General features: G+C 43.9%; 1 protein-coding gene across 4 annotated transcripts in view; it reads right to left on the minus strand.

Moving 5' to 3' along the window:
* The window catches only part of NHSL1 (NHS like 1), a 175,212-nt gene extending 160,836 nt beyond the window's left edge, over positions 1-14,376 (minus strand). For all 4 annotated transcript variants that reach the window (XM_030235439.2, XM_030235438.2, XM_030235437.2 and 1 more), the window contains exon 1: positions 13,788-14,376. In XM_030235439.2, the coding sequence (XP_030091299.2) occupies positions 13,788-14,145 (358 nt within the window). In that variant the 5' untranslated portion in view covers positions 14,146-14,376. The remainder of the gene's footprint in view (positions 1-13,787) is intronic.
* Between the last annotated feature and the right edge of the window lie 4,261 nt (positions 14,377-18,637).

Below are 18,637 nucleotides of genomic sequence, written 5' to 3' on the forward strand. Positions count from 1 at the left end.
GAAAAATCATTCATTACGCTCAAATACTTAAGAGCAGACTTTTCAATGAACCCCATTTTTGCAGGAGTCCATGGCAGAAAGCAACAGAGGTGCCAAATACCTGAGATTACAAGCTTATCCTGTGGATATTTCCCAGAGGTGCTGTAAGAAAAATCAATTTACATGGACAACAGAAAGACAGTGTAAGACAAGAGAACTCTGACACAGAACTCTCATCTAGTATTTAAAAATCTCTTAGTTTTAGATGATCTGGCACTCTTTAGAATTGTCATCACAAAACTCTGAGTTTTGTTCCAAGAGTTTACATATAACATCTTTCATATGGGAAAAGTCCTGCCAAGAGCTTTAAATATAGCTGTATTGAATGCCAGTTTGGCTTCCTCCATGTGAATTTGGACAATTTTAACAAGGTTTATGAACTTGCACTGGGAAAAAAATGTATCATGATAGCTTGCCATCCATGTATGTAAGTTATAAGTTATGTAAAACACCAGACAATTCTGCAGTCTAGCAAAAACATTTTAAAACTATTTCTCTCCAATAGCTTTGATTTGGCCCTTAAATCACAACTTTGTTCTAAAGAACCATCATGCTTACACAGTCCTGGCAATTAAGTCAGCCTGAAGGGTCGCTTACTTAGGGGAAGGATAGGAAAATGCGTTTAATTAGCAGCAACTGAGGAACTGCTTTATTTGATCCACTGCTGCTGTGGATGATCAAAAAGGTGTTTCCTGCAATTCTCATTGGAGTTCACTTGCTTGCCCCAAGCAAGATGAAGAACAGAACTATATGGTATGTTTTCCATCCTCCTTAATAAAGCTCCCATCAACAAGCAAAAAATAGGGTACTGTAGCAATGTAACCTAGATCCTAGACAGTTTCCAAAAACCCAGCCAAGGATCTTTGTCAGAATTTCAAAGAGAAGCCGCTGCTGAAATTCTTCAGCATGCGGAAGGGTTGTTCAGGACTCCTCCTGCACACAGTGAATGCTTTTCACTCCCTACGAGGTCATTGCCAGCAGGATCTGTAAGGTGAGACACTGGAAATAGTTTCCCCTTTCTCCACTGGAGACAGTTTCCATCTTTCTGAGATCAAGTTTATTACCTTTCCTTTCAACAGAAACAATAGGTATTTTTATGGAGAGTATTAAAGCTCTTCCCAAGAAACACTGAAAGGTCAGAAGTCCTCAAGTAAATAATTATAACTAAAAATAAAAAATATTATTTTTAATTTTTAAAATGTGATTTTTGGCTCCCAGCTCTATAACTTGATTAACTAACACCTTCCCTTGCCCATCCTTTTTCAAATAAATGGGCTAAGACATGGTCACAGTTTAGGAATGGTATTTTCCAATTTAGTACTCCTGCTAAAACCACACCACGCTTGCTCCCCCTTCACTCCAACTGGAGGCACAGGTGGAGATAAGAACAATTAACTGGAAACAGCAATGAGATAAGAAAATGAACAGCAGCAATATTAATTAAAAAAAGAATAAGACAAAGAAACTATTTACATGGAAAGCCCATGACAATAAGGAAACACCAGACAGGTTCCCTCACCACCTTTTCTTAACTGGGGAAACTCCTTCTCCCCAGCAGTGAGAGAGAGAGAGAGAGAGAATAAGAGCAAGTCCCTTTCTCCCCTGACTGCAGCAATGGCCTGAGGTGGAACAGAACAACATCTGGGTCCTGGCCACACACTCTCCCATCCAAAAATTACCCTGTCCTGGCCAAAACCAGGACAGACATTTACCAATGGCCAGAGAGCATCCCAGCTCTCTTGATCACATTGTGTTTTATCTTGGGTCCCACTAGTACCTCTCCAGGACAGCCTTCCAGTAAGGAGTGTATCCGTGCTCGTGGTTACAACGCTTTGACAAGAGGCGATGAGAACCAAATGTAATGCATGACACTCTATTTAAGCATATGGAAAAACAGTTTTACTATGAGGGTTGTGATTGCTCCATCCTTGGAGATATACAGAACCCAAATGCACACAGCCCTCAGCTCCTGCCTCACACTCAACCTATCCTGAGTAGGGGGCTGGATTAGGTGGCCACAGACAGAACATAGTGACCAATAACTCAGTGTCCAGATGGAGATCAGTGACAAGTGGGGCAACAGTTCTGTTTAAGGCCATCACTGACAAACATGAAGGGATCAAGTGCACCCTCAGCAACTTTGCAGGTGACAGACACCAAGCTGAGTGGTGTGGTTGACACACCTGAGGGGCAGGATGCCATCCAGAGGGATCTGGATTAGCTCAACACGTGGGCCCATGGGTTTACCCATTCAGTTGCAATGCTCTCAAGACAGGTCCTTTGGTGACTACTCAAGCAGCCTCAAGAACTCTCCCTTGAAAAATTTCATTCCATTCAAACTCACTTCAACAACAGCTACCGAGACAGGGGGAGAAAGGTAACGCAGCACATGGCACACAATTAAAGTATCTTTTATAGCACCCTGTAAGTGCAGGCTGTGCTCTTGTGGAAACCATGGCCATGCACATCTTTCAGGCTGACAGTGAGTGACACTGCTCATTTCAGCCCTCACATACAGAGTTCCTACCTGCACTTGCTATTTGGTACTTTCTGCCTTTTGTCAGTCAGTCATTTTTCCAATTGGCTGTTTTTATTAAAAGCTGAGATATTCTGGAGTTCTCCTTAATAAATTGAAAGTTCCACTAGAAATATGCCCATGCTTTCATTTGTCTTTGGGATTAACTTTATTCATATTTTTAGAAGCGACTAATACTAATCTAAATTCGAAATACCATATGTGCATAGCCATAACTGGTGATAAAACCAGTGGAGCACAAACATGCCAAGCTGACAGGAGCTCAAAAGAAGACAAGCTTTTGTCTATCATGACCTAATTCATTTTTCTACCAGTTGCTCTACACAATGCATTTAAATCATTTAAATATTTGATGCGTTAACCTGCAGCGCATTATCTCTATGTACAATGCTAAATTACCCACTCTTCATCCTACCTTTTACAAGCTGCAGCTATTTCCAGACTGCAGCAAGTTTCAGTTTGTCAGCAAGGTTACTAACAGTAAAAAAATGTTTTGTGAAGAAAAAGCTACTGTGTTCTATGTGTTGGGAAAAGGGGTGGGAGAGGAAAACATGCTCAGTTAGAGCAGCAGGGTCAAAACAACACGCCTTGAAGAGCACTCCCCTCCCATGTTACATACCACACTCTTCAGAGGGGACATCACAAATTACAGAATTCAAGCCAAGCTCAGCAATGAGTGGGAGCAGGCAAGATAATAAGAACTGCAGATGGTTTTAGTCTTCATTACCATCCAGTAGACACAATGTCTCTGTAACAGATATGGACAAACAGAGGCTTTTGTAACACGACAAACTAAAAAGCACCAAGAGCTGTATGTTTTTGTGGTATTCTTCACCTCAGGCAAACACTCTGTGGATTTCTAATTACCTGCTCTTCCTCTAGACCTCAAAAAAGCTCATAACTGTTGTGAAACTCTGGGTTCTTCAAAACAGACTGTTTTAAGCCACACTTAACTAAATTACCATCTTCTGGATTCACTCATATGTGTTATGACTAGACTCTTTCAGGGCAAAGAGCCTTCTAAATCGCACTTCAATCTGCACTGTGGCTGTGCTGTGTAACTGCTTCCCAATGTTTTAAGGAAATTTGTTATCGCAAACAGGCCAACACTGCAATTTAACCCTCCTTCAGGATAAGCAAGCACAGGCTCTCTCCTCTCCATGCAGATTTGAAGAAGGGCAGCCCTGTCCTACCACTGACCATCAAGACAAGGCAGGGCAAGAGAACTGACGCACGCTCGCCTCGTTTTCTCCAGCTTCCCTTTCTTTCCTGAAGGTAAAGATCACGATTACAGATTACAATTGTACATATTTCGTAATTATGATACAATTATAACAGCAACAGCAATGTCAAAATCAACTGCAATAATGTATTTACATTGAAACCAGCCTTGTTATGATCCTGCTTGCCTCCCCGGGACAAGGCAAGCCCTGCACGATGCCACCCGCGATTTCCGAAGAGGCAGAGCCACTTTGGCTTGCGTTGCACAGCCGGGGCTGAGCCCAGCCGCAGCCCCACGGGGTCAGGGCCCCCCTCCACGGGACTGCTCCCTGCAGGGCTCAGGCTGCCCCAGCCTGCCCAACAGGACTGCACATGCTCCCCACTGCCAGGGCAGCAGCCAGAGATAGCAGGAAGGGTGTTGGCCCCACGGAGATCAGTTGCCATACCAGTTTCCCATATCTGGGCTTCCAACGAGGTTGCGAATGCAGCTGGTACAAAACCTTTCAGTTCTAACCCCATTATCACCCTCCTGTTTCCTGCCATAGCCATTCCCTACGGCATGCATTCAGCCATGCAGAATGAGTTTATGGTAAGTATATTTATACCCCAAGATACCTGATCTTCTATCATATACACATTATTAAAATGAGGTTAGCAGGAGGAACTACATAGTGACTAGCTACCTTTATTTTAATAGAACAAGGAAATAGCTCAACAAACAACTTTTAGGAAACTGCATCTAAACCAACACGTCAAGACGTATTTTTGAATATTTCTGTATTTTCATTCTTTCTTCCTCACAACAAATCTGGAACAAACTTATTTCTTTCTCTTATTTAAAAATCTTAAAGTTCACATAAGAAGGCTTCCATGTTTCCAACACTACAAATCAAAATAGTATAAAGGATGTTGTAACCATGTACTTAATTGCATTATTGTTCATATACACATGAACATATGTCAATCTTACTGTGTGATATTTTCAGAAATTCTTGGGTTCTTGGAATTCTGCAAATAAGTATTTTTCAGTCTCTAGGACATACATTGGAGGAAAGAAAAATAATTCAAAATTTGAGTAGAAAAGATTTTATTTGCATCATGTCCAGAATAACAGGCAATGGATTTTGCTGTGTTATCAATCATGTGCTATCTTTCTTCTAAATTGAAGATCAAATACTACAGTTAATGAAAAGTTTTGTAAGAGCTTGTTCTCATTTCCTGGTAGCTGGGTTCTTTTTTCTACTTCAAAATGTTTTAAGTGTCTCTAAGGACAATGTGGCTAAAACAATTTTGATATTTTCTTTTTAACTTTTAATGATACTACATTAGCCAAGCATCTCTTGGTTTCTCAGCCATTCCAAGCAGATTCAGTTACTCACCATGAACTACATACTCAACAGGAAGGGAAAGCCAACACCACTTGCTTGGGAGGTCTTCCCTTCCATACAGCAGGAACAAAAGGTGCCACTAGAGATAACCCACAAGGCACTCATCTTGGATCCTGCTGAGCTTCCTGTAAGCAAACTCCATCTGCTGCCAAAAGCTAAAACTTGCTAAAGTAGAAAACAAAAGACAGATACCCATTTGCAAGGAGAAAGACTGGGCTTGCTTTCTTACTCAAACCCAAGATTTTGAGAAACTTTACAATGTAACAGCCAGACAGAAAGAATGTATATACGCCAGTAACTGACAATATTTATCCCACCAGTTAAAAGCTGATGAGAGCTCTTCTGTAGCCAGCATTTTGACACTAAAAAAAAATAAAAAAATTGGGAGGACCAAGAAGAAAGAAGACCATTCAAGTACAACACATTACCATTTAAAACATACTGTAGAAGTGTCTTGTTTTCATTTGCCAATTGGTTGCTCACCCAGGGAAAAAAAAATCCCACCATTGTCACTATTACTCAATATGCCTGAAATTGCTATAATTTTCCCATTATGATTAACATTTGCATTTAGTGCTAGCATAAAAACGAAGTGGCTCAGTTCTTCAGCTAGCACCCATAGTTCCAATATACTCCAGGAGGCAGCTGTTCTAGTCCTAATCTCTGAAAAGAAGGAGCTAAGTTAATTAAAAAATTACAATCTTAGATTAATCAAAATTTGGTTAGCTAGTCTGCAGCCTGATTACAGTAAAAGGAATGTCCAATCAACTAACTTAACAGATCTACTTGTTATCAAGATGTCAAACTTCAAATTAAGACAGAGCTGCTGCTCACATAAGGGAAATTAAACTTACTGGAACATTAAAATGTCCTCTAAGTTTGAAAGTTGTAAGAACTCAGCCACAGACACACATTAAAGTCAGTTCCTTTGAGGGTTTTTTATTCCAAGTAATACCTTGATATTCTCACTTCCATCACTGCAATGATGTAAATGGTTTTGTGCGTGCTTTGCACTCCTATAGCAGGGCAATGGACATGTTTGGAAGGGAAGCAATAGAAATGAACTCAGTGATTATGGTGCTACCCACTGTGCCACAACCCCAGGCAGGAAGGCCTTACACTGGGGCTGACACCAAGGGGTTATGAAATAGAGGGGTGAGGGGGGCTGTCAGGAGAAAGCCAGAAGCTCCATCAAATTTCACCCTTCCCTGTCTCTGCCTCCTATCTCCTCACCTCCCTCCTCACTAACCCAACCAACTATCAGGCCTGCAGAGGGTGTTGTGTTTGAGGAAGGTGAAATGCTGAGTGTTAACAAGTGACATGGGTGGTGAGGTGCAGAGCAGACACTGGGACTGTCACACCTCAGAACAGGCAGAGGCAGCTCAGAGCACACCTGGGGTGAGGGAGGAGTCAAAACTACTAAAGAAAATGAGGAGGAGAAAATAAGAGGAAGGAACAAAAAAATTTAATCAAGTCTTAACCTAAAAACTGTGTAGTCCAGGGGCTTCAACAGGGTAACTACCCAGAAGAGTGACAGCAAAGCAATTACTTGGTTCTGCCTCTCTCTGCAGGAGTAATTACCCTGCCTCCAGCCTGCAGAGCGCCTGAAGCTCAATCACATTCATTGGACCTTAAACATTTACATTCTAACTACTCCTATGTCTTGAAGGGGAATGAAATCTCATATGCACAATTCTGATTAAAGGACAAGAGGCCAATAAATAAATAAATAAAACCAGCCTAACTTAAGCCACCATAATTTACAAATGACAAAGAAAAAACCCATGACAGCCTGAAGCAGCCCTGCCCAACTAAAATATGGTAGGATATAAGTACAAACAACTTGCAAAGTCCACCCACATTAATCTGTGCTAAACCCATAGGTAGCAAAATATTTTTTCTAGTCTCTTAAGTTGCATGACATCCAGGCTTTCTGGAGACTGCCATCCAACCAGCAGGTTTCCTATCCAACCTACAGCCAAGAACAACATTTAATTAGCATGTTTAATTGATCTTGTTAACTATTAGGGTGGACAGCTTTGATCTTGCCTGTTGATAGCTAGTTTAGGACTACAAAAGAAACTGGGGCTTTGCATAATTGCCAAGCTTTCGATGTGTGTCTTTTAATTCCTCCTGTTTCCCAATCCTCCTTTCTGTTTCTGCTGCACTAGTGCCTCGGATAACAGGAAGCAAAGAACATGCCATCATTTATTTTATCATTTATTTGAGCATGTAGGCGAAAAAAAAGGAAGATGAGGAAAGGGAAATTGCTGCTCCTTCACCCAGAAACACAGGAAAAGGCCAGGAATTAGCGCAGTGACTCTAACCTGGGCAACATTAAATGAAGTGCCCCATGGCTGAGGGCAGCCAGCACCAAACACTTCAGTGGAAGATGCAGGGAACATTAAGCTGCTCCCAACCCCCCTTGAAAGCCTGATCCCACTTTCTGTTTATTAGAGGCTGGTTTAAATCCCAGGATAGAGGACTTGAGGAATTTCAGTGGCTCTCCACTGTGTTGTTCTATGTTTTTTAATAGGCTCATCCAAAAAAATTATTCTTCCATGGGAGATTCATATTAGCTTAGAGAGAATCACACAAGACCAAGACTACTAGCTTGCACTCAACCAAGATGAGAGTGTGCCAATACTAATAGGAAGAAAAACTTCTGAGGACATTTTAGTGCATCCTAAAATATCTAGCAGCCTTCAAAATAGATTCTAATTGAAAACAACTAAATACAAGTATGTTTAATTCATTAACTACCTCTCCTAAATACTGTTTTCCTGAATGATCAAGCCACTCATAAGTGCCACGGAAATAAATGCTCGTAGGTGGTGTATAATAGGTTCTGAGCCATGTACAAAGCAGCTCTACATTTCAGCCAAAGAGTGTCAACTGTTCTCAGAACAGCAAGCCAAACCCTCATCAAACTGAATTCAGCTGGAGCTTTGCCACTCAGCAGGACAACTACTTGGCCCACCATCCCCATGGGAAATCTTTTTCTAACTCAGACTTTCTTCCTGCTTATTTCAAATGAAAACTCCTTTGGATCAGGTTGAATCTCCACAGATAATTAGTCTTGCACTAGCTAAATAAAACAAGAGTTATATTGCTTCTGAGCAGCAAACTGAATAATTACAACAGGGTTAAAGAGAAAATTTCTTCTTTTCTCTCCTTTCCAAGGGGGAACTTAGGAATTAACTGTTTAACATGGTTGAACTTTGCTGTTGAATCTTCGTATTGCACAGCAACAGAGAGAAGTCCCACAGTGCAGTCACCTCAAGCATCTGTGATCATGGATGAACTGTAGCTCCCAAACAGTGCTAGAACAGAGCTCTTCATCTAAAAACCTGTCTTTTCTCACCAAAGCTTTCTCATGAGCACACTGTGGTTTTGGTGGTTAGTTTGGGGATTTTGGTTGTGGTGTGTTTTGTTTTCTTTTGTGGGGGCGTGTGTTGTTTGACTTTTTTTTTCCTTAAACCTTTTCTAAAGAAGGATTCTTCTTATTGCTGCAGGATGATGAATATCTTGTATTCTCTGTCCTTACACCAGAAACTATAGAAAGCCAGCCAGCCCCTTCATCTCCTGCCTACTGCTGATACTGTCTCAAATAATGCTCACTTTTGGTGGCTTGGGATGGAGGAGGGGTTTCCCTAGGAATAAGCTGAATAAAGCTTCCTGTTCAGCTAAAGCAGGAAATGTGCTCCAGTACTGCCTTGCACACAAAGAGTGGAAAATACTTACTAAACAAAATAGCAGGAGATGAAGTGTAAACTGGATTGTCTTTCCATCATGCAGACAAACAGAAAGCCTTACTCCCCACACCCCGAGCTCTCTTGCATTAATGTCCTTAAACTTGGAGGGGGAAAAAAAACCCAACAAAAACCATACATATGTATAGACATCGTCCATCAAAATCAAATTACTATGCTGTGCCTTTAAAATCAAACACTGAAGGATTTTAAGCAACACTAATTAGGAGGAAGCATTTCCTCCCTCCCACAAAATCAGAAGTGCAACTGGCCAAACCCCATCCTGCTAGTGGAGACACTGAACCTGAAGTTGTCATTAGGTTAACCTCCCAGCATCTCTCTCAAATAATCTCTTCAGAAAGACTTTAAAATAAAGAGCAGAGAGGATGGAAGGAACAGCCTTCCAGTCTGTCAAACCACTGGGATTTACAGAAAAGAACAGCAATAATATCTTTTGCATAAATAACAGCAGATGGCAGAAGACAAATATTAATGGAAAAAATGTCCTTCTTCACGCCCTACAACAACAATGAATGTTTGAGGCCCCACAGCATTTCCCAAGAGCTGGCCTTGTAATTCATGCAAGATTTCTCTGCAGCCATCATATGCCTTTTGACCAGCTCTGATCACTTCAAAGAGGCACTTGTCCTCACCCACCCTGACATTTGAGAACCAAAAGTGATGAAAAACCACATCACCTGATGCTAGGTCACAGCTACAGATGCACACTGCTAGAAAATAAAAAGCTGTTAGGCAAGTCCCATGGTGTAAAACACATTATGGCAGCTGGACGCTGGAAACATATGACAAAACATCATGCAAAACAGCAACACACATAAGCTTAATGAAAACCTGATGAAAGACTGTTTAAAAATGTACTGAATCTAATTAATTCTCTAGATGTGACTAGTGCAGCTGAACTAAGGTCACAAGCACTGCATACTACACTTGAATTTTATAAGGCACCTTGAGCCATTAAGTGCCTCCCATCACCATGAGTTATAAACCAGTCATCAGCCGATAGGGCCGTGTCTCATCACATTTTGATGTCCCTTCTTGTGGCACAACACCCTGCTCATTATCCAAAGCTCAAATATATGTCAGGAAACCATTTTACTAACTGGCCTTAAAAATAGCCTTGTACTGAAATCAAGCACAATTCTTTTAGTTGGGGGGATAAAGCGAGCAACTTCTCTACCACTGTAAACAAAAAGTTAAAGAGACCTAAACCAAACCAGAGAAAGCAGAGTTATTCTAGTGAATCTGAAAACTAAGTCATTCTAGTGAATCTGAAAATTCAGCCATCACCAAGACTGCATACATTTGAAAGCTGCCTTCTAAGTGCTGAAGCAGACATGAAATTAAACTCTCTGGGTACATGTGGTACACCAGTACAAAACCCTTGGAAAGGAGACCTCCCAGCTGAAGGGCATGGCTGAATTCCAGACATGGGGAAGTTTATCCCTAGTAAGGGTTGCAAAGACATAACACCTACTTCACATCCTTAACCAGCTTGCCACATCAGAAAGTTCTCTCCCATGTGGAGCAGTGAACAGATGCCCTTGAAGTAATGCACCCACTACAGAATACCGGTGAGTGTAAGAGAAGAGAAACATCAGAGATCATCTGAGGCACATTTACCTATTCAGACTCTAACATCTAGATCTAGGAGCTTATGGATCCTACACACACACAAGGACACACTGTACAGGCAGAGCAGCAAGCACAGTCAATGACTGCAGAGAGTGACTAAGTGAAGACAAAGAGCTTTGTTCTGCCTGCTTTCCCTCCCTGCCCATGCTCAGCAAGGAACAAACACTGATGGACTCCTCTTATCTGAAGGGTACTGCATGCAAACTTTACTTTGAAACAAAATTATGATAGTGCAAAAATAAAAAAAAAAAACCCACCCACAATTTCAAAGTATGTACTTTCCCAAGCACCATGGACACACATTGCATATCTTCTACCAGCTGCCAGTTTGCAGCTACTTCCCAAAAAGTGGTTGTATGGGAAAACTTCAAATCTGGGTTACAGCACCATGCTGGGATCTCAAAAGTTGTTCTGGGACCTTCAGTTGCAGGAGGAAATTATTGTCTGGGCCTCACAAAGAGAGCAAAAGCCATTTAGTCAAGTAGAAATTACCCGTGATTTGAAAAGCAGGTGTAGAGTGTCCTATCCCCTCATCCTGAATACAAGAGCAAATTACTTAAGTCATCTGACACAATGTCATGCTGCACCTGTGTGTGTACTTGTGCACCACAAAAGGTGCAGTAGCTCACAATATCTGAAAAGGTTTATGATTAGTAAAAACCTAGTACATGGGAAAGCAATTATATAATCCTTGTTGGTCTTACACCCTGCACCAGCATACAGCTTTCTCCATGAGGCTTCAAAAATTGGAAGGAAAAATCCCCCTTGCTGTTGTTCCCAAGCAAAGACAGCATTATTAAACCATTTTCTTTGTTTTCTATATAGCTCCCTTTAATGTCAGGAACAGGGTTAAATCTGCAGACAAGTCTTGATGGCTTGTATTACAGCGATGTTCATGACTCTAACTGCAACTGAGCATCCTACCTGATCTCCTTGAGCAGATTACAGTATCCAGAAAGCTTATAGGAATTGCCATGGCTTTATGTGCAGCTTCCTGTCAGCTCAGCCTACACATCAATTCCTAGTGACTGAACAGGTAAATAAAATAACCTTCCTTTACAAACAAAACAAAAACCCCAAACCAACAAACAAACAACCAAAACACATACACACACACACAAAAAAAATAGAGCTAAATAATTGTTAATTCTCTTAGACGTAAATGAATGAGATCTTTGAAAAGTGAATATAGCAGCAGCAGCAATGAGATTGCAAGTAGCAAAACTGAATGAACAGAAGACTTGACACTTAGCAAAGAATTTAAAACCAAACAGAGAAAACCAAACATGAGAACTGCATCCCGTTTTGGGCATCACAGTCACAAGAGCAAAGACCATCAAATTAAAAGCAATAACAGGTTTAGCCTGAAAAACTGAGTTATAACAACAACACCAACAAAAATTCATGAATATATAATTTGTGTAAAAGGATGACTCAGAAAGAATACAATCACTAAGAGTCTGACACCTAGAATTCCAGGGCTTGCACAGTGCAGCAGCAGCCTTATTTCACCCTTACCTTTATATACATGGCATCAGTGTATGGTAATCATTAGCATTCTATTTAAACTGAGATAAATAAATATTGCTTCCTATCAGGCAATTAATTTAATATACCACTATACTGCAGGTATCCTCAGTAATAACACACTCACATTTCAAGTGTGACAGCACCACACCATGCCTAGTTAACACAACTGAACTGGCAGAAAAGGTTATACTTGTCCTGGTGAGGAAGAAATTGTCCTTCTATTTATCATTCAGTTATAAAGCACCTAAAAAAGTAAAACTGGTTAGCACAAACTTTAGCCTCACACTTAAAAACCACAAGGTTTGGTATGGATGATGGAGGTGTCCTCCCCCAGAGAAATCACATACTCAAGTATACCGTAAGGGATACTTCTGCAATGAAACAGGTAAATTATCCACACAGGGTTCATACCCTTTAAATCTTATTTCTGAAATTATCAATTAGTTTCTTTCCTTATCAATTTTGCTCATAAGTGCACCTTTATGGAAAGCAAGCTTTCTACTTCCAGTCAGAAGAAAAATGTTGGTGGTCTCTAAGAACAACCCTATTTAGGCTGGGCTTACACCTTATATAGCTGCCACAAAAGTTGCAACACAATTCTTTGGGTTCCTGAATGTTTCCAGCACATTGAGAAAGCTAAGCTGATGTTGCAAGCCATCTCCCACATGGTCTGTGGGGAGCTTGGTCATGCATAAACAAAACTTCATGTACCAGATGCAAATTTTACTGGGTCCTTACTCCAAAGTTGGACCAAGCTCAGGAAAAAAACCCAAACCACCTTTTCCTATAGCTCTGTGTAGGTGTACAATTAGTCCCTTCTAAAGGCCACTTTACAGGCTCTGAAAAAAACTTAAGAACAGCCTCCCATGCTGCCAGTACTTAGGAATCTGAGGCTGAATCCGCATCTTGCTGCCTGAGCTCAGTAGGAAGTTGAAATCTCAAAGTTTGAAATCAACTCTGCACAAAGAACAGAAGCTCGAGAGAACCAAGAGACACAAAACCAGCTGCAAAATACATCCAGGTTTCTATTTACTGAGGTCTTTCCGTGCACATACAAAAGAATTAATCAGGCATGTGGGCTGAACTGTCAGAAGCTCGGCCGATCCCAAGTCTAGCGCATACCCGGCATAAGCATATAAACAAACTCCCCCGGGATCGCGGCGCTCTCAGCTCCCGGTGCTGGCGGCCCTCCGCCCCCGGCCAGCCCGCTGCCTGCCCCCGGACACGTTCTCCCCGGTGAGCGAGGGCTCCGCCGCTCAGAAGCGCTGCGGGAACACCGCCGCCGCCAGCCCAGCACGCTGACACCGCCCCTCCCGCACGGGCAGGCGACATCCAGGGCCGGAGCCACCGAGACGGAGCCGGGGCCGGCTGTCCCGGAGGGGGATGAGCAGCGCCGCGCTACAGCCCGTGGCCAGCGGCGGGGCCCGGGAGGAGCCGCGGCGGGACCGGGGGCGGCCGCCGCCCCGGAGTGCGGGAAAAGAAAGACGGTGATGCTTAGGTGTTCCTCTTTCCTTTCTATTTTCAAATAAATCACATACTAGAGCCCAGCCTGCCGAGCCAACAGCTCCGCCACCGGGCGGCCGCCCTCCTGCCGGTCCTCCCGCTCCCCGAGCCTCCCCGCGAACCGTCCCGGGCGAGCTCGCAGCGCTGGGCAAGGGTGGTACTCACGGATCTTGACTTTGCGGTGGTCGAGGCGGGCGAGGAGCTCCTCCAGGGCGCCGAGGCGGCGCTGGAGCCGGGCGTTGCGGTGGCACAGGGAGTCCGCCTCGCTGAGGATCCCGCCGAAGATGTCGCCGGCGCAGCGGGAGAGGTCGGAGAGCTGCATCAGCAGCGACACCAGCGCGTACGAGCTGACCTGCTCCAGCGTCCCGAAGAGCGGCACCGAGCCGCGGCGGCGCCCGCCGCCCCCATCCGCCGTCCCAGCGTGGTCCCCGGGAGCCGGGCCGCCCCGCTCCGCGCCATCCCCGCCGGCCTCTTCCAACCTGCACAGCTTCAGCGGCTCCAGGGTCCGCAGGGGGAACGGCATCTCGGCCGGGGACGGGGAGCAGCGCGGAGCACGGCAGCGGCAGGGGTGGCGGGGAGAGCTAGGCGTCCCCGGCGCGAAAAGTCTTCATCGGCGCAGCGGCCGCGGTGACAAAAGTTCAGAGAGCGGAGAGGGAGGGAGAGAGAGAGAACAGCACAACAACAAATGAATCGGGGCGGGAGGGAGGACGGCCGGGCTACGCGCTGCGGGGCTAGGGGGGAGCCGCCGCCGCGGCCGCCTCGGCGCAGGGGGAGCCCCGAGCGGCGCCCATGTGCGGGAGTGGCCCCCGGAGGCGGGAGCGGCCCCGGGAGGAGGGAGGGGAGGGGAGGGGTGAGGAGGGGGAGTGGAGCGGGGCGCAGCACCGCCGCACGGCGGGCGCGGTGAGAGCCCGGGCCGGCCGGGAGACAGGAAAGAGCCCGGCTTTCTCTCCCCGAAGTGAGGATGAGGAGGGGAGGGAGGGAAAGAGGAAGCGTGGGAGGGGGACTGGAGCGCCCTGGATGGGGCCACAAAGGAGGAAAGCCAGCCAGAGGAGGAGGGGAGAGAAAGCCCGGACCAGCTCCACCTGGGGAACCCCGCGCCGTTGCAGGCACTTTTCTGAACGCACCAAACTCCCAACCCGGAAAGCGAGAGCTGGAAAAAGAGGAGGAGGGAAGGGGAAAAAAAAAAACCTCCACGAACCTGGGAAAAGCAGGAGGCCGCCGCCTACCTGTGGCTCCCCGAACTGGAGCCTCACCCTTCCCGGCCAGCCAAGGTAGCTGCTCCCGGCCCGGCCCCGCGGCCCTCGGTCCAGCGGGACTCCCCAGGGAGAAGCCAGCCCGCCCGGCCTCCTCTGCTCGGCCAAAGGGGCCAAGCAAGAGAGGGGGCACGTCTCGCCTCAGCCCTTACCCCCGCCGTGCTGCGGGCCAGGCCAGAGGTGCTGCTCCAAGGTAGGGGAAGAAGAGCAGCTTGTCTGGGAACGGCGCGTTCTCTGTGGTTAATTTTTAGTAAGATTTGCACAAAGGTAGGAGAAGAAAAGTCTGGCCCGTGACACCGAGTGTGGCAGGACCAAACGCCGCCCATAGCGCTGGTGTGGACCGAAGGCAGGTTACAGCCTTAGAAACCCCCGCGCTCAGGACACAATCAGCTCTTCGTGGAGATGACGGCTCTAATGAGCTATTCCCCACAGAACCAATTTAGCCCACAAGCAACTGTCAACAGCTGCTATTTAATTTTAATTGGACAATGCCCTACTGGCTCTGGCTCCTGCTATATGATAAAGAGAGGAACCCAATCCCTCACTTCTTGTGGGAAAGGGCCCTGGGGAAAAGTGGTTGTATAGTTCCTTCCTGCCTCATAGCTTGTTCTGGCTCTTGCTGTAGCTCGTGAATATATGTGATGAAAGAAAGAGAATCAGCTGGAGAAGGAAAGGTCCAGGGATGTATCCATGTTCATTAGCATCTTGAGGACACGCAATTTATATAACAAAATATTCTGCATCATAGTGTCCATCACCCATATCTTTAGCATTCGTTACTTAAAGGAAACCTGAAGGAAACCATTCCACCAGTAGTGCTTCAGAAATTCCTTGGCACATGGAGAAGTATGGGGGCTGCAGACAGAGGAATACAAACCAAAGGCTTGGTGGCACACTCGAGAGTTAAGATTTACAGGAAAGGCTTTCAAGGGCCTATCAAGTCATAGCAAAACTTGCAAAATCACTAATTCTTCTCTTACATTAATCAAGGCAAGTTTCACCTTCAAGTTTTCCCTGGGGGGCAGGGGAGGAAGCAATGCCATCTAGTGTTTAAAAAATAAAGAACAAAGCCTCCTTTCCTAACACCTCTGTCCAAACAGGTTATCAATGGATAGCTTTGCAACTTGGAATGCTCCCACTGGTTTTGTGTTACAGATGGTACTACTGAGTGCACATGTGCAATATTTATAGAAACTGGTGAGAAGAACATGGTGCAAACAGGCAAAATGGTGTTTAATCAGGGGTTTAAGCACATAAGGAATCCAAAGAATTAGTTTTGTGATGGGGAAGTTGTCAGGATTGATTGTCAGAGGATGGGAAGCAGTAATTTTGTCATATTAAACTCTCCTGGTTTTATTTTGGGACATAATGTCTTCATTAATTCTTAGACATGTTTGTTTTGAGTAGTTGTTTGATAAAAAAATGCATCCTGCTCACTGGTATGTTTGAATGGGGAGGAGTGATTCTTTGGATGGTGTGTTTAAACTACAGGAGTACGATCAATGAGATGGAACTTCAATATAAAACACTGTAGGAAGAAATTGAGCAAAGAGGTCAGTTCAGGTGCCAGCTGAGAAGAACCCACAGCAACACATCTGCCAGGGTAGATATCATAAGGCTGTGTGTTTGTTTGATTGGAAATTACTAAGTTTTAAGTTTATTAATAGAGTACTTTCAAAAAGGTATATTTACCACTCTAATTTTTTTTCTGAAAATGTGTATCACATCCTGATATTGCAAATATTTTTGTATGTTCTTATCTGTAAGCAGGAAAATGCACTTAGAACAGATCTGAGCACAGGGAGAATAGCCAGAAATCAAAGCCTGAGACAACACCTAAATGCAGTAAAAAGCCTTAGCTAATGTGAGTGAATGGGATTTCACTGCCAGTGCAGTCTGTCTATTTCACTGGTTCTTATGTTTGCAAACTAAAATAAACTCCTGTGACAGCTTGAATATTTTTGGTGGGAATAATGTATCATAAAATAAGGTGGTTTCAGGACTGCCAGTTAAACCAAGTTAATAAATAAATCTGAATTTTAAATGCACTGATGTTCTTGAAATATTCAGTCTCTGTATTTATTCCAGAATGATACTTTTTTCTCATTAATTTATATGGTCTGTTTTTATGGGATGGAAACATGGAACACTCAGAAAAGAAAACAAGTGTAAAAAACCATAAATATTGAATGACTGAAATGTGAAGGTTATTTCTTTCTGTGCTAAAGGAAGAGACATAGGAAAGAAAATGAAGCCTAAATACTTACAGAGTTGGGGATTTAAAGTATTCATCATGCTGAAATGGAAGCATTTAAAATTTCTACATTCAGCAGAAGTACAGACTTTCTTAGGGACACCCCATCTCCCTCAGGTAGCCATGTACATTGTCTGTTTCCAGAGGTTAAAACTGGAAAATGTTTCCTTTTCTGGCAGAGCTGCAAGCATGTTCCTGACCCTTTTAAATCTCTTGCAGGCCCAGGGGGATACTAAGCCAAGGCAGGCACCATTGGCCAGAAGGTGACATCCCCACTGCTGTCCCTGCTGTCTGACAGGACACTGACCTTGGGGGAGCCATCCCTGTCCTTGGGTGAGCTCATCATGGCTCTGTGTGCTCACACAGTGCAGTTTTTGGACAATTGTGTAACTGGTGGGAGCAAGCAAGCTGGATGCAGCTTTCCATGTAGCTGCATCCACTGGCAGAAAGGAGGTCTGTGGGCAGCAGTCATTTCCACTTGCACAGCTATTCTGCCTGGCAGAGCTGTGACCCAGTGTTCTGGGTCTCACACCTCCAAAGATCCTTTCAGAAGACAGAGCATAGAAATATGAGAGAAAAAGGAGGAAGGTAGACAAAAGGACAGCAGAGACTCCACTAAATATTTCAAGACAATATTTATTACATTTTTAATCAAAGTTCAAGTTCACTGGAAAGTTCATTATGTCTGAATTGTAGCTTTCATCTTTTGGCATTTTAAGCCTCAATTACCAAATTAAAGACCTAATAACTTTCATGTTCTGCTTCAAGAAATAGAAGAAAAGTCTTGTGGGACTTACTCATCACCCACTGCAGAATGAACACTCTCTTCCCTTTGGGCTCTCAGAAGCAAGTGGTGAGCAGTAGTACAAAAGTCACATGGCCAACCATGTAACATCAGGCAGCTCTTCCTGAAATTGTACTTCCATGCCAAAAGGGTAGTTTTTATGGATCACCAAGCTCATCCATTGTATTTTATCCCACAGGTTGAAGCTGTTTGCCTGGGTAGGCTTGGAAAACCCAACCAAAACGGATACACAAAAACAACAACAGTGTAACTTGTAGGAATGAAGGAGGACATTTCTTGGTCACTCAAAGCAGCTCCAATGAGCTCTTGTTTGTAGTGGAGAAAGTAAGCTCAATGGCCTGGACACATGGCCAGCTTACGTATTTTATACTTTAGCTGTTGAGCTGTAGAAGTTTGGTGTAAGCTTAAAACAGACAATTTGCAAGAAAAGTTCTGACATTTTATACTTTCTTGGTTAACCAAAAGTTTGTGGATGCTTTCAGTCTTAATGGGTAACTGGGCTCTTTTAATTGTCATGTAGTCATTTGTCTTAGTAGAAAACCTTTTTCAAGGAAACCTGCATAAGATAGGCAACAAATGGGAGTAGAAATGACTCCCAAGAAAGTCAAATGGCACCAGAATTTTTTCTGTTCCTCATGGCTACATACTTTTTGTGCATTATACAAATATCAAATTATAAAATCAATTACAGCTAAAAAAATTA

This window comes from Serinus canaria, chromosome 3 (genome assembly GCF_022539315.1).
Source record: "Serinus canaria isolate serCan28SL12 chromosome 3, serCan2020, whole genome shotgun sequence".
NCBI classification, from domain to species: Eukaryota; Metazoa; Chordata; class Aves; order Passeriformes; family Fringillidae; genus Serinus; species Serinus canaria.